Here is a 15,410-nt window from a genome sequence, read left to right as displayed (position 1 = left end):
GTCGACGACGCGTCGAAACTCGCGCGCACGTTATGTAGATCGCGCGAGCAGCCACACAAGATAGCCGCTCACCAAAGAGTCTCAATGCTAACGATGTGTTTACTGACGAGTACTAAAATACAAAATTGCGAGGATGTCTGTATAGAGATGCTAAGAAAATTCAAATCCAGGGGAAATCGTGAAGAGCGTTAGGGCCGATTATATGCAAATATTGACGCGAAGGCTGTATGTAGATTATGAATGGCGGCAATTTAAGTGTTCACGCACAAAATCTAGCCTGCCAGCTAGCGCCTCGCGGGCAAAAACGAAGTCAAGGAGGGCTGGGAGGCAGCAGCAGACATCGGCGACATGGGAACCCGACCGGCGGGCACCGCAGGCGGTTTTCGTCGTTTGGTCGGAGGTGCCGGCGCTGACCTCCGTGGTTTTGAACCGAGGGTAGATGAAGACGACGAGGATATGAGGGACATCGGCGAATCTGGTGGATCGGTAGGGGACATCGGAGCATCGACTCGGATGTTAGAGAGAGGGGGGCTCCTAATCGGCTCTGCCGTGAGGGGCACCGTGTCTGGTATGACGACGTGTTTTCGATCATGCAGCGACAGCGACGCAAAATTACTGGTCATTCCATCGCCATCCATTGAGCCTGCACGGTCCCGTCGTCGAGGTGCATTTGTGGGTGAACTTGCTGTTGCAAGTTTGGGAAGACTACCCGCGCTATCGGCGCTGGGCTGTCTAGGTACTTCGGCATTGCGAGTTTGCCCGGGTCCGCGCGCCCTGCCAATATTTGCACTGCTCGCAAGATTCTCCACGCTGCGACTGGCCTTGTAATTTTTTCCTCGAATAGAACCCGACCTGAGCCTGTCTATCTGCATCGCCGTGACAGAGCTTACGCTATGCGGAGAGGTGACACCAGACAAACCCGGACTATCGACACGATTGGGTACATCCAGGGTCTTGCGGAATTGTACACACCAGTCACCGGAAAGGCAGCGCGCAACCAGTCGCTTAGTGGTGGGATCAACATCACGTATGCTCTCGTTTTCAACGAGCAGCTCAAGTGTCCGCACAACTTGAGCACGCTTGTAGGGCATCGAGCGTAGCTGTGTTTTGGTCAGCAGTGGATGTAAAACACGCAGGTAGGTATGTCGTAACTGTGAAGAAAATATTATGTCAAGCATTGACACGCAGATGTCATCACACTAACCGATTCGTTATCTTCGTCGATGTTGCCTATTTCGCGCAAAACGACATCGACCAAGACGCACAGGTCATTGGTATAGAAATATTCAGCCATTCCCTTAGAGGTGAATAGAAGATACAGTAGTTTCAAGACGAGCAGTTGCATGCATAGATCTTCCGCAGTCCTATCTGCATCGCGAGATCAGCACGCTGGTAATTTGTCCGAGCACCGCTCATACCTGCGCGATTCAACATAAATATCATGTTCTCCCCAAACGTCATGCTCGATCCTATGCGTGTCTTCAGCACCCGCAGTATGCGATTCTGCCCTTCAATCTTCTCGGGGGTCTTATGTCCCGCATGCCCCGCATGTGCTGGATGCGGTTTGACATCGTTTCGTGGAGCATGAGGATGTAGAGAGGCCACCATGAATTGTTCATTTAAGGCTACCTGCTCAAAATTAATGAAATTCATGGAACATTTGGGATGCGGTCTCACAAGCAACTTGATGACTGAATAGTTGAATGACTCGTCCTGCATATGTCTTGTCTGCTCGACCAAGTCGAACAGATAGTCGATGAAGATGTCCGAGAAGATTTCTGCGAGCAGATGAAGAAGGGCGCTTGAAATGAGAATTTGACAAACTCACCCAAATCTTCGATCGACAACTTCTGCACCCTGCACACATCATACAACAGACGAACGGACAGCGACCTTAGCTTCGCCTCAATCGGGACCGCCATCGACCTCTGCACGCCCGAGCTTGTCCCAGAAGTCGATCCGAAATACGTGTCCTCCACGTCTGGATCCACATCCACCGTAATATTGTCCATGAGCAGCGGGAGGATGGGTTGCCAGCGCTTCTGGGACCGGAGGAAGTTTGCACTCCGTCGTCCGTGATTCAAGAGGACGCTATACAAGATGAACTGAACATGCGGATCGGTCGCCTGCGGCATATAAAGCAAAGTCAGGCTCAGCACCAACGTCACACGAGGACACGTACCTGACGAGTGTCTTCTATCAAGATCTCGGACATGCGTTCCGAGTGAAATGTAAATAGCTCCGAGGTCAGCAACAATTCGCAGGAGTGCTCCATTTGCAATGGACTCTGGAGATACTGCTCTGAAACGGACATGGTCTTCAGCTACTGGTACGCTCGACTCAGACTAAGGTGCCACTCGCCATGATATGCCGCACAAAAGGAAATGAACCGCCTCAAGATGGCGTCGAGTTGATCCAGAGTAAGCCCGTCGGGAATGTGCAGGATGTCCTCCAATTCTACAGAGATGAGGGAAAACCTTCGGCTCCAGAAGCTGGACGCGCACCTGACCAAAATTGCTGTGCGTTCTCGATAATATATACAATCTCACCAAAGACATCTGCTGAAGAGTTGGGCATCATCGGCGGGCAGCCCCTCAAGAGTGTGTAAAGGAAGTGAATATAAATGCGCTGGTCGGGAATTGAAGCTCGTTGGAGCCGCTTGGCCTTAAAGTTGTCGGAAATCACGTGTATCAAGTCCCGCGTACATTGCTTCCGTGCTATTTTGGGAAATGAAGACGCGCGTGATGGCGGCGTAATCCACATGAGCATGTTAGAGAAGCATGTTTTTGGGAGATAGGCATCAACAAACACATTATTATCAACAAATCATTATATTGATGCTGTAGGTGGTGTATGCAGATGCCGTACGAATGCAGTTTAGGTTTAGTAGATGCGCGAGAGTAGTGTCGACGTGCAGTAGGTACCATAACCATGAAGTATTAATGTGGAAATGCAGGGGGTGAGGACGACAATGCATATCGGGGCGGGTGCGAAACGAATGCGAACCTGAGGGCAGCATGCAAACTGCAAGTAGGTCATAGAGTCCATGGATGAGGGAGGAGGCGGGAGAAGACATTGCAAATAAACGGGATATACCAGATGCGTGACCAAGATCCAAGTAGGGTTCAGACACCCAAAGTCCCATGATATCGACAACAAATGAAAGATGCAACAAAGCTATGAAAACAATGATCACCGAACAACGCCATGAACGCCTATCCATCCGTCTTGACCATGATCACCGATCCTCGCATACGGGGGAGGCAGGTCCATTGAAAGGGTAAACTCGGGTGCAGCAGCGTCCTCGTCATCGTGCTCCATGGTATCGAACAGCTCGAATTTCGTCTGAGACTCCAACATGGGCTTCTTCAGTGGCTGGAAGAGCAGCGCCGATGGCGGTAACGATTGGGCCGCCGACATTGGTGTCGGTTTGCGCAGGAGCGGCGAAGGAGACGGAATCATAAGCGTCGGCGCGTCCATGCTGAAGGTCATGTCGGCTTCAAGTGCGTGGAGCGCGCGCATGCTACGCGTCCTCGGACGCATGGACGGACGCTGCAAGGGCGGAAGCAGTCCGCTTTCCAAATCGCATAGTGCGGCATCTGGCACCAGTCCAATGGACGCCTCCTCATCCTCCTCGTCCTCCTCGCTAACCGGAAACAGTGTCGAGATGTTGTGGTCGCCCGTCGTAACTTCGAGATGGTTAATAAGACAATCCGGCGTGACGGAATCGCACCGAGCGAGCGGCGAGCTCCGGAATGGCAAGGCCAAACCCATCCCGTCCATACCCGCCCCACCCAAGTAATCTCTGTTAGACCACGCCCGCCGACGACTCTTCACCTCCAAGACAGCAAGGTAACTGCGCTCGTCCTGCTCTGCATCCATTCGTGTGGCCTCCATACGTGAAAGCATGTGACGGAGGCGCACACATTGAGAGGATAGCGATGTATATGTCGCAAGGTCCTCCGGTGAGAATTCTGGAGGTGACGGTGAGCGAGGAACAGACTGGGCAGACCGATGAGTGTCCGTGTTTGACCGGGAAATGTGACCGAACGGTGTAGAGGGGGAGTCTACAGGTGTATGCACGGAGGACCCATCTGTTTCGGTGCTTGCGCTATCTGTGAGGGACTGCTGGTCGCCGCCACCCTCGAGGTCGTCATCAACATAGAACGACGCGTCGGTGATAGAGGTAAGTGTCGATCCGGACAGTCCAGAAGAAGTAGCGTTGCGGCTGAAAGGCGGCATCGTGTCCATGATATTCGGAACCACGCCTCCCGACTCCTGCACTAGCCACGCCATGTGGTCCTCTGTACGGCGCAGCATAACGCGTGCGGCCCACGTCGAGTAACCTCCGGGCCGCAAGTCAAAGCGCCCTCGAAGAACCGGAACCACAAACTGGCGGAACGCGTCCACTAGTGCAGAGCGCGCACGCGCCTGTAGCAGCGCCGAGAGTGGGCGAGATGGTGCTGCCGGTAACGGCATTTTCTTTGACGGTGGGAGAAACGCCACGGTAGGCTTCCATGAGATAGTCGACGGGCGGAAACGAGGCGATGGGGGTGGCAAAAATGATGGCCGGGACGGGGAGACCGAGCTAGGCATACCGTCGTGAGAGGAAGAGAGGCTGAGCTTGTTGAAGCTCGAAATGAGAGAAGACAAGATCGAACGCTGTTTCTTGTGCTTCGCTGGCTTGACGGACACCGGTTGAGGAAGCGCAGCAGGTTCTTCCTTGGGGGAAACAGTAAGGCGTTCCCTATCAGACTCGACTTTTGACTGGGCCAGGTCTGCAAGTACGTCGGCGAGCATATGCATACACGCGTCGTCGGTGTCCATAGGCCACTGGATGGTGGGCCCGTTCACGAATGAGCAGGAGACAGTGAGAGAAACGAGGTCGAATACGAGTTCCTCGATCACGGCGGTCAACCAGCTCGACTTGTCCAGAGCGTGGATGGCGGTGGGTGGGTCAAGCTCGTCAGCATGAATAGAGTGCAACTGTGCCGCCCAGCCGGTGGGGAGCGCGACACGTTCATACGGGTCTGAGAAATTCACGGCGTGATAAAGACGCGGATGAGGCTCAGCAGGAAGCAGATAAATGAGCATGGTGAGATACAAGAGAAGAGTGAGCAATTAAATGGTCTATGGGTTGAATAACAGAGGTTTGAAGCATGGACTAGTTGAGGGAGGTTGAAAGGCGAGCGATGGGTTGCTGGACAAGCGCAATGTCAGCATAGTCAACAAGATGCGTTGATCACAGACGACGAGACCGTTGGTATCTTCCACACGCTGCACTTGGGGTTCACGCCACCCACGCGTTGGGTCACTTGTGCGACACAGAAACTGGAACCCAACTCACCTCAAGCCAGAGACTGGAAAGTACGGCGGGAAAGATGGGGAGTTGGTCGCTCAGAAAGATGCTTGCTCAAGAGCACCACAGTCCAGGTACGAGTATGACGTCTGGGACTCGACAAGTGCTTGCCTCGTGCAAGGTGCTGGCTGCTCCGCTGGCGGGGGCTCTGGTGGGACAAGAGCGAGCGATGCAAGTCTCGAAGATTGCCTGTGGTCAAGCAACAGAAACGCGAGAGACAGCAAGCGCAGACGGGACAAGGCCAGGCGAAGCGGCCGACTGAAGCCTGGCGAGAGCGAGTATTTAACCTGCTACGCGCCGGCTAGCCGCCACATGGCTGACGCCATATATGGAAGTTGGCCGGATCAGGAAGGCGAGATCACGCCGCGGCTTTGGCCAGTTAAACCGCTTTCTCTCGCCTCAGACAGTTCAGCCTCTGTCTTCTGTCTGATTCATCCGATTCACAGAATTGTCGGTCCGGACAGGGGGAGCAATAGAGATAACCATCGCAGAATGTCCGGAGCAAGCCTGACAAACACAGGAACACACCGCACAGTGAAGCGGCGCGCCTCTCACGGAATCTGTTTGGCATCGTTTTCTTTTTTGCCTCCGCTGTATTTTTACACATTTTAAAACCGCAACGAGGGCGAGACTGCCGCGACACAGCGGGAGACAGCCTGTGGCGATACATGGCCCGACGCAGCAGCAAACAGTACCATTTGCACGCGTCAGCCCGGGGACGCGCAGAGACCGCTGACGATTTGACGTCCGGGGGCGTGGAGCGCGTTTGGCTTATCTCAACGTGCGGAGCGCTTCGAGGTGGGCTCAAACGAGCAGAATCCGAGCAGGCCGGCTCAGGCGTCGAATCCACGCCAAGCGCGAAGGGATGGAATACACGGTTGGTTTATTTCAAAGACGCGCCGCATCTCGTGGCCTAGGGGTTCGCTAAGATGCGAGGAGTCTGCAGCGGTCTGTGAACACTAATGGCCGGTGTACAAGTGAGAGCATTCTACGTACAAGGAATCGTAATAAGCACTAGTCGAGCAGTTCAATGATCTGCGCAACGAGATTCCGCATCACCTCCGCCTTCTGCTTTCCCACAGCGAGCACTTCTTCATGTGATACGACCGCCGCAGGCGGCTGCTCGACTGTCTGCCCCGCCAGCTGCATCACATCCGTCAGTCGGGCGCGCGCGGGCACATAGATGGCGCACGCACCTCCGCCTTCACCTCTTCCTTGATGCTCCTGTACCGCTCCGGAATCACAACAGCGTTCGTGACTAAACTCAGCACGAGCACCGCCATCCCTTCCTCCCGCGCAGCCAGCACCTCCGGGACCGTGCTCATGCCCACAACGTCTGCCCCCGCCGCCCGCAGAAAGCGGCCTTCTGCCGGCGTCTCGTACGACGGGCCCGACACCCAGGCATATGTGCCCTCCGCGAGCGCCGAGTCTGGCAGGGAGAGACGGTGCGCAGCGAGGAACGCAAGCCGACGCAGCTTCGACGAGTACGCATCAGACAGCGGCAGGAAGCGCGGATGGTCAGGCGACCTGAGCGGCCCAAAGAGCGCGTTGAGAGGCCCGGTGAGGTTTGGCAGCGCAATATGGTCGTGGATGGTGACAACTGAACAACGGGTTGTCAGGACACGGCATGCAGAGAGCGAGAGCGGACGCACTTGTGCCCACCGGGAGGGCTGGGTTCAATGCCCCGGCGGCGTTAGTGACTGGACGGCATCATCAGCCAAGTCGTGCGGCGACAGCGGGAGTACGCACTGATGATGTTCTGCACGCCGAGCCTCGCAAAGAGCCTGATGGGGTACGTGACCGTCGCCAGCGGATGACCCTCATATGCGTGGAACTGGCTGGTTCTGCGTCAGGCAGACGGTACAGATCATGCGGACAGGCCCTTACCCGTCCCAGCATGGCCACCACCGGCACCCCCGTCCCAGGTCCAAGCAGCCCGAATGCCAGTGCGCTCTTGTGCCCAGCAACTGCCGCAGCGAGTGAGTCAATGTCTATGGTATCAGCACGCGGCCTGCGAACCTGTACTCTTCCCGAATCCTTCCAGGGCAGAATAAGGCACCTCGACCACCTCGCGCAGGCTCGACGCTAGAGTCGACAGCCCGGATCCGCACACAATGGCCGCGCGTGGCTTCAGCAGATGCGCCGGAAGTATTCTTGCTAGCACATCGAGTGTGGATGCGAAAGGCTGCGCGGCGGTAGTCATGTCTCTTTCCTGGAAATCTTCGAGCCGGGGCACGTTAGAAAAGTCAGGACGGAGGTATATAATAGACGCCTCATATCGATACTATCTGCAGACAAGCGCCCGATCAGCCGCCGACGGCGGTAGCAGCGTGGGTGAGATACTGGGACGAAGCTTCCATAGCAGTCGTCCTCGAATTCGAGGTCAAGGAGCCCATGCAGCCGACAGCCACAGCGGCGAAGGAGAAGAAAGAGAAGAAAAGGGCAAGAGGTAAGTTCATTTTTACATTTTCACAAACCGCGTTTGTTGACGTACTACGTTTTCATGAAGAAGCTTAGACCGCTGGGGGGCGGCCCAGCGCCCAGTTGAGGCTAGGCTGAGGCTCCCCCCTTGCCTGTTTCTAATCCTCCAGTCACGCTTAGTTTCCGTGGCGGACTGTGGGTTCAATGGCGGGTTCAACGACCGTTCCGCCTGCTGAGAAACCCCCTACAGCATTTCAGATGTCCGAAGACGCACCCCCTGAGGAAGAGGTCGAAGACGAGCAATAAAATAATATTTCTGATGATGACCAATCAGGATTTCCGCACGCGCGACAAGCCAGTCGGAAAGGTCCCCCCCTGCACACATAATGTACCGGATTTGCGCGTACAGCATCCAGAGCCAGTCAGGGAGGGGTCCGGCAAAACCCATGCCGCTCAGCTCAGCCCTCAGTGTGGCCAAGTCGACAGAGGGGAAGGCGTTGGACAAGTCGACAAAGGCGACGTAGAGCGGGCGGTGTGCTGCACGAGCCTTCTCAATTGCACAACGCAGCACGAACGCGTTGTTGTTGGTTCAATAACCCGCGCGAAAACCATTTTGCGTACTAGGTATGCATCCCTTCGTTTCGGCTCGCTCTCGTGCGCGTCGCTCAGTCATCATGGTGAGTGCGTTCAGCAAACAGCTCCCCAGCCCGACCGCACGATAATTCACCGGGAGCTGGAGATCCTTGCCCCTCTTCCTGATGGCCGTGAGCAGAGCCGTGAACCACCCCAATAGCCACACGCATGCATACTTAAGCAGGAATTAGCGCTAGCTGTCCGAAGCTGAGAGCGACTTTACAGGCATCTCGCCAGCTAGCGAGGCTGCAATGGCACAGTACGACTGCAGGTACATATGATAATAAGTCTCTTCACTTTGCTAACATGATGTACAGGGCAACGTTTGCAGCTGCGTTTCGCGTGAAATATGGAGCAGTCCCCCTGACCATCTGGACACGCCCCGCCAAAGTGACCAGTCAGGGTCTGCTTCTGACTTCACTGATCTCTAAGCGTACCTCGACATGGTGTTCTCGCCACTCAAGTTCCCTCCTGAACTCGCCGCCCGCATCCTAGCTCTTCACCACATAGCCTGACTGGCTTCTCGGGCTATCCTCTGACACTGTGGACAAACATCTCATACAGTCCCACGACCTCTTGCCGAACCCCAGCCGGCATGAAGACAGCAAGGAAAGCGATATACTATTGCGACGTCGTTTTGATTGTGCAGCCCTCCCAGGTCGAGACGCACCGTCATGTCTGCTTAGCATCGTTGAGGGGTCTGGCCGTCAGATGATCATCCTGAGAGGATCGTTTATGCTGAAGATGACAAGCTGGCATCGCTTTTGGGCACTACCATAACTCTTAATTAATGAAACGATACGCATATCGTCTGCACACTAATAAGCGGAGGAGATGGGTGGCTTGACTGGAAGGGTATCTTCCCGATCGCTTGGGACGTGTTTGACTATTACAGTCGTACCGGAAATTTCGCAGATATAACACCATCTGAGAGAAGTAAAGCTTCGGTAAGTACCAGTACGTACATCGAATTTCTCCTGCATATGGCTTCATAAGCATGAGGATCAAGTCATAGAGTTCGATTAAATGGTCATGTAGAACAAGAGGTAAGTGTCGCCTCTGAAAGTGGATCACTTGGAATGGTCGGAGTGCGTGATCGCCCATTCCAGATGTTTACCGTCCAGCGCGATCTTATGTGTTTACGGACATTCAGCCTGTGTAAGGATCGGTGTAAGGTAGACGTGAAGAGCACATAGACCTTACGTTATAAGGAGACTGTTGCAATAAACTGTGTATACACGCATGCTCAGAAAGCATGATATAATCCAAAAAATCATGACACATACCCAAGCTCTGTGGAAGGTAAAGTATGCATGTGAAGTTTGCATCTTCGAGACCAGTATCGGCTAAAGTTCGTACTCCGTAGACAAACTGGCGCATCCGCTGTGATTATTCAATTTATCATCAAGGGTCTGTTACACCCACTATGCCAAGAATACCGGCCTGTAAAATACTTAAAGCCCATGTTCTTAACCCAATGCTTTAGTAGGTCATAAAATTGTACTAACCAAAGGATAATCCCACGATTGACAGCATAAACAGTGAGTCTTGAGAGGAGACCCCCCGTGCTAAATTTTCGCATCGTCAGCTTGTTTCGGTAAGTTTGTGTTTCTCAGTCTGGCTTACATTTTATGTCCTGTTTTTGAGCGGTGAAAACTCCATGATAAAATCACAGCGATGTAGATGTCGGCCACAAGTGGAGTAATTGCTTGAACAAGTCCTGCGGACTGATCGAGGTATTAACAAAAAGAAATCGTAGTTGCATGCTAGAACGTACCACAACATGCCTTATACTGTTGTTGACGTCCGTCCTGGCATATCTGCAATTTATTGTCAGTATGGAGCATGGATAGTCTCATCACCCATCGACACGTACAATTCATATACTACGGCTATTCCGGCATTTGCATCAATTGAGATCATTTAATGAGCATATAGTCAGACCACTCGCCTATGTTGGCTACTTTTAACAAGTAATAGAGTCAGCTCAGTAGTCCATAGACATGATGCACAACATACCAAAGGGGACTAACGAAAGTAGGACTCCGATCACTGCTAGATGTGTCCGATACCATATCCGTGTTCCGAGAACTTAAGCATTGGCTAGTCAATTGGGTGGTATCTAAAATGAATAAGAAACATACGGGTATAGATGATATAAAGATAAAATCTAATGATTATAAGTACATCATTGAATAATTGCCAGGTCAAACTTCAAGTCTCAAACATACCCTTGGACAGCCAGCACTGTGAAACACTTCATATAATCCATTGGATAAATTTATGCACTAAACCAGAAGGGCACAGAACGCACTGAAAGTATATTCTGGACCTAAAAAGAACATGACAGGGATGAGTTTATCGATTGCACGTAAGTTGATTTGACACGTACACCGACCCATCTACAAATCGATCAGCATGGGATCTCTCTCCCATTATATGTCCACCTGAATGGAGGATTTAGATATGCCGCTTACGGTGTGACAGCAGATACCCCAATTTTATTTCCGTGATTCTGGATCAGATAGAACCAGAACATCTGTTCCGAAGTCAATGCATTGGAAAAATATTACCGTGCGTCTCGACACACCTTCCCATCCACAAATGCCTTTACAGTATCAAGAAGGCTAGTGTAACAGTTTATTTATAAATTCAATTGAAATAATATCAGACGAACGATAGACCTGCGACCTGCGAGAAGAGATTCTATTCAACAAATTTCCATTATACTCTCGAAGTCACTCAAATGTCGTACCAAAAATTTTAATGAAAGGCGATCGTCAGAGTAGTTCAGTAGGTAATATACAGTCTGCACAATAGTGCCTCCGTATATACTACGCATAACATTGTCAGCTACCGCTCAGAAAAGAAGCACGACTTTCACCAGTGACGTACAGGAAGAAGAACAGCATTCCAATGAATATAGGGTTTGCGATGCTGACAACATCAATGCTAGGGTCAACCATGTTGGTTCAGATGTGTGAGAATGAAAGTGAGAGGCTGGAATCCTCAGGCGAGCATATCTCACAAGGAGTGCTAGATTTTATGTCGCTCGCAAGCCTGTGAAAGTCATCGCCTCGGAAGATACCCGGTCAAACGATATTAGGCTAGCCAATCCATGTCTGAGGACTCCACACCACAACGTAGTCATCTTGTTTATCGCAACTTTAACCACGTACGGAGGATATATGCTTCCATTCGAACGTGCTTGCCGGATCATGGTCAAATTTATCTCTTTCTTGGCACCATCTCTGAATATGTGAATACTATGAATATAATTACCTCTAGCATACAGGCGGTGAGATAGCATAGCGACAGCATTTCCTGATCTTAGTCACGACAAGCTGTGAGTGATGACTTTTTCCAAGGTCACAACTTGCTCGTTCATCGAGCCAGTCAACAACGTACCGCATCCGATAAATCAGAGAAGAGAACGATTACAGCAAGGTGCAGGAAGATGTGGAGCGGCGTTCTTCGAATTTTCGGGCTCTACACTAGGACCCCAGGGCTGCTTTCCCTTCTAGGATGCATTAGATATCATGCCTGCGTTTGTGCGCAGTGCCCTCGTGGCGACACCGCGGGACTTTTCTTGTACATTTCCTGAAACATGCTGCTCTAATCAAGTGCAAGGCTTCGTTGGGGGCCAAGCAAAAGACAGTATTGAGTTAAAAGAGAGCTGGTTCAATGCGCAGACTCGGACGAGAGACTGAAAGAGATAGCAAGCGCCGGTATTTGCCGAACCTCCCCCTGCAGATGACATTGATGATTGAGATCACCTCGACTGAGAAGGCTAAAGTAGGACTACAAAATGCACCAGCACAGAAGCAATACAAGCAGTTTGTATCCTATATATCGAAATACATCGGCAAGAGAGAGATATAAAAGGGAGAGGAGACGCTCTCAATCACTCGCGGTCAGTGGACACGAGCGAGCACAGTCGGCGAAACCGAACTCGCAGAGAAGTCAACAAGCATCAGCAGAAAGACATGTACTAAGACTTCCCTGGACAGCAAGGGACGAGAGCGATCTAACCCTAACCTCTCCCCTTCTCTCCCTCACCAAAAGTGCCGCGGCGTTGACATGAGAACACTGCGCACCGACGCAGGCGTGGCATCTAATGCAGCCCTGGGGTCCTGGTGTGGAGCACAGAGGAGGAAAAACGCGATTCTGCATCTTTATGCGTATTGCTGTAAGATACCCCGGATTTGTAATGGCAGAGAATGTTCCATATATCAAATGAATCCAAGTCCCCAGATGTTGTCCAGTGCACGCTTCGATGATATCAGTTACGGTCTCACTTCGAATACTAATAAATCTCTGGAAGGGGCCAAGACGCATCAGCATCTGCTTGGGTGGAGATGGAGGCCAAAAATACTAGCGAACTTGTTTGGTTCAAGACAGTTGACCGTCAAAGACACCTGTCCAAGCTCGAGTATTCAGCAAATCAGCCCGGTCATTTCTTAGACTAAGATTATCTCTGCATACACGGGGATCCGTGCACATAGCTAACTACCAGATAGCCTTGACGAAAGCCAAACTGATCCACAAAACACATTGCAGAGCAACAGGATGCATAGAAAATGCGACTCATGCTTGAAGTCTACATAGCTGAGAGTCACAAGAAGTTGAAGTGTCTAAAGCTGAGAGCGACTCTGCAGATATTCACCGGTGCAGGTTCATTCATCCTGGCATTCTAGGCTCCTTGCTTCTCGACTCGGACTGCCAGTGCACGAACATACTCTCCGACCTCAATTGCCCTAAACGGTCACCGTTTCCATCGTGACGGCAGTCGGTCCTGACGCGATGTCTAGAGGTCTGGGTCGCGTACTCTCTCCTCGCCAGCTAGCGAGGCTGCAATGGCACAGTGCGACTGCAGGTATGTATGGACCATAAGTCTCTTCGCTTTGCCAACATGATATACAGGGCAACGTTTGCAGCTGCGTTTCGCGTGAAATATGGAGCAGTCGCCCCGACCATCTGGACACGCCCACTCGCCACCACGGGCCACGCCCCGCCAAAGTGACCAATCAGGGTCGGCTTCTGACTTCACTGATGTACAAGCGCACCTCGACACAGTGTTCTCGCCAGTCAAGTTCCCTCCCGAGCTCGCCGCTCGCATCCTGACGCATGCCAGCCATCCTGACGCCCTACAGCGACACAACGCACGAACCAGACTCCCCGGGATGATGGGGAGTTTCTCACAGATGGTGCTGTGCTGCGAGCGCAATACCGCTATAGCATTACTGACACAAGCACCATTACAGTTTAAAAGAAAAACAGACCGCCGCATCATTCGAGATTTTCACCCGCACTGAACGGTGAATTTCGGCGAGTGCAAAGAGTCACACAAGCAAGCCGTCTCGGGAAGGTAATGACAGTATTACAATCCCGAGCGTGCACGCCAAGGTAGCGCCCTATCTGGCAACGCGCATCTATAGAGGGAAGACGGATGATCCCAGCACCCAGAAATTCTGATTAATGTATCAGACCAACTCCCGCCAGCGTCGACATCCGATTGACAGCCATCACGGAGAAAACGGCGCATCGGACTGCACCATCCCATGTCAGTCCAGTATACAGGCTAAGACGCAAGCCGAAAGAGTACGCTCACATCGCTTCCGGGGGTCGAAGACATCCTTTCGCAAATTAAGTTGACTATGTCTCGGACTACTTGCGGCAGAGGCATAGCCAGATGAGTGGGAGCGCGGAGACCTTCGTTCTGGTGTCCGCGACGAGCGTCTTGATGCACCTCCATGTCCGACTAACCTAAGCGCGTACAAGACATCGGTATCTTTACTAACAATAGCAGAGCTCGACTCGGTGTTCGACGTCTTTAGTTAGTCAGCCTAGAAGGTTAATATACAGGTACCTATGGACATACCCCCGGTAAAAGTTTTGGCCATTGCACAGGGATATTTTCAGGTTTTCCTTCCGATGACGCGACACCTATGTCTGTATTTGGCTCCAGAGAAAGCTCGGAAGCAACAGACAACGTGCCCACTGTATCGTTTGAGCGCCATAAAGCTACTATACGATGGGGAAAACTCACACCCATGTCCATCCACTCTAATCTGTGGGCGAGAAGTCTCGAGAACATGGAATATGTTCTGGCGGGGAGAATCCTAAAACTAGTGGTAAGCCTCCAGAGCCGCACTTGATATCTGTGACCAACCTTCCGCAAGACATCGAGGGTCTTGGTCCCGGAAACGGCTACCTCTGCAGTAGAATTCTAAAACAGAGAGCCGAGTATACGCACGAATATGAGAGATGTAGGGCATCTGAGAGCGAATGGACATCGCAGCGCACTTTGAGAATATAATGCAGAATGCTGTCCAAGGGGTCATAGCACTACGGGAAACATTGTCAATGAGGATTATCTGCCTCTGCGATCGACTACATACTACGGAGCCCACGCCAGGTACCTCCTCAAGGATGGTGTCGTTATTTTCATCGAACGCGGGGACGGCAGTACCCCAACTAGAACCAGGATGTTCGTCATCCATATCTTCCGACCGACGGGATGGGGCTTGGGGTTCAGCAGAGGCCTTGAGCGATCTTGGAAGCAGCTGCGGGAGAATACCTTTCATCCTGACCTTCAAGACATAGTAGTGCAGAAAAATACACTGGTCAGCTTTGTGCTCTTTGCGAGGCCGCCCATTATTGCTGTGAATGGGTCCTGACTTCTGATGTAGAGGTGCCGAGACATCCTTCGAGCCCTTGAGAGTGAAGGATCCAGACACGAACGAACCTAACCCCCCGCCGAACGAGAGTTTCCCTCCCTTTCCTCCTTCGGTGAATGCAGCGACGGTCCACTTCGACGTCTTCATCCAGCCGCTGACGAAAATGATTCCCTCCTTCTTTACCACCAACTTTGCTCGGTCCACAGCTAGCCGATACCACGCGTCGTGGTTCTTGCGGATGTACTCGTGCACGGTGCTGTTGTCGACCAATTCTTCGCTATGTGCCTGCCCTGTCGGCAAAATGAGCACTGCGCCGC

The 15,410-nt window shown here is 52.2% G+C and overlaps 5 protein-coding genes across 5 annotated transcripts; all 5 read right to left on the bottom strand.

Moving 5' to 3' along the window:
* Positions 1-284: 284 nt before the first annotated feature.
* On the bottom strand, positions 285-2,314 carry FIBRA_06672 (uncharacterized protein; the record flags this gene model as incomplete). The annotated part of the gene is made up of 6 exons (XM_012328385.1): positions 285-1,151; positions 1,205-1,368; positions 1,419-1,629; positions 1,678-1,778; positions 1,829-2,126; positions 2,183-2,314. 6 exons carry the CDS (start codon positions 2,312-2,314, stop codon positions 285-287), a joined length of 1,773 nt encoding a protein of 590 aa, XP_012183775.1.
* An 878-nt stretch (positions 2,315-3,192) lies between these two features.
* FIBRA_06671 (uncharacterized protein) lies at positions 3,193-5,094 on the bottom strand (the record flags this gene model as incomplete). Its single annotated transcript, XM_012328384.1, has 1 exon — positions 3,193-5,094. One exon carries the CDS (start codon positions 5,092-5,094, stop codon positions 3,193-3,195), a length of 1,902 nt encoding a protein of 633 aa, XP_012183774.1.
* Positions 5,095-6,373: 1,279 nt separating this feature from the next.
* FIBRA_06670 (uncharacterized protein) lies at positions 6,374-7,562 on the bottom strand (the record flags this gene model as incomplete). The annotated part of the gene is made up of 6 exons (XM_012328383.1): positions 6,374-6,502; positions 6,556-6,959; positions 7,012-7,059; positions 7,109-7,193; positions 7,247-7,326; positions 7,379-7,562. The coding sequence occupies 6 exons, from the start codon at positions 7,560-7,562 to the stop codon at positions 6,374-6,376; spliced, it is 930 nt and encodes a 309-aa protein (XP_012183773.1).
* A 3,132-nt stretch (positions 7,563-10,694) lies between these two features.
* FIBRA_06669 (uncharacterized protein) lies at positions 10,695-11,379 on the bottom strand (the record flags this gene model as incomplete). The annotated part of the gene is made up of 7 exons (XM_012328382.1): positions 10,695-10,745; positions 10,806-10,815; positions 10,891-10,952; positions 11,004-11,040; positions 11,091-11,104; positions 11,169-11,247; positions 11,309-11,379. 7 exons carry the CDS (start codon positions 11,377-11,379, stop codon positions 10,695-10,697), a joined length of 324 nt encoding a protein of 107 aa, XP_012183772.1.
* Positions 11,380-13,845: 2,466 nt separating this feature from the next.
* FIBRA_06668 (uncharacterized protein) lies at positions 13,846-15,240 on the bottom strand (the record flags this gene model as incomplete). Its single annotated transcript, XM_012328381.1, has 8 exons — positions 13,846-13,884; positions 13,934-13,962; positions 14,025-14,244; positions 14,295-14,413; positions 14,463-14,535; positions 14,586-14,642; positions 14,720-14,761; positions 14,815-15,240. The coding sequence occupies 8 exons, from the start codon at positions 15,238-15,240 to the stop codon at positions 13,846-13,848; spliced, it is 1,005 nt and encodes a 334-aa protein (XP_012183771.1).
* Between the last annotated feature and the right edge of the window lie 170 nt (positions 15,241-15,410).

Source organism: Fibroporia radiculosa, assembly GCF_000313525.1.
Source record: "Fibroporia radiculosa TFFH 294 genomic supercontigs, scaffold8585, whole genome shotgun sequence".
Taxonomy (NCBI): Eukaryota; Fungi; Basidiomycota; class Agaricomycetes; order Polyporales; family Fibroporiaceae; genus Fibroporia; species Fibroporia radiculosa.
This window is presented reverse-complemented; position numbering and strand designations above follow the sequence as displayed.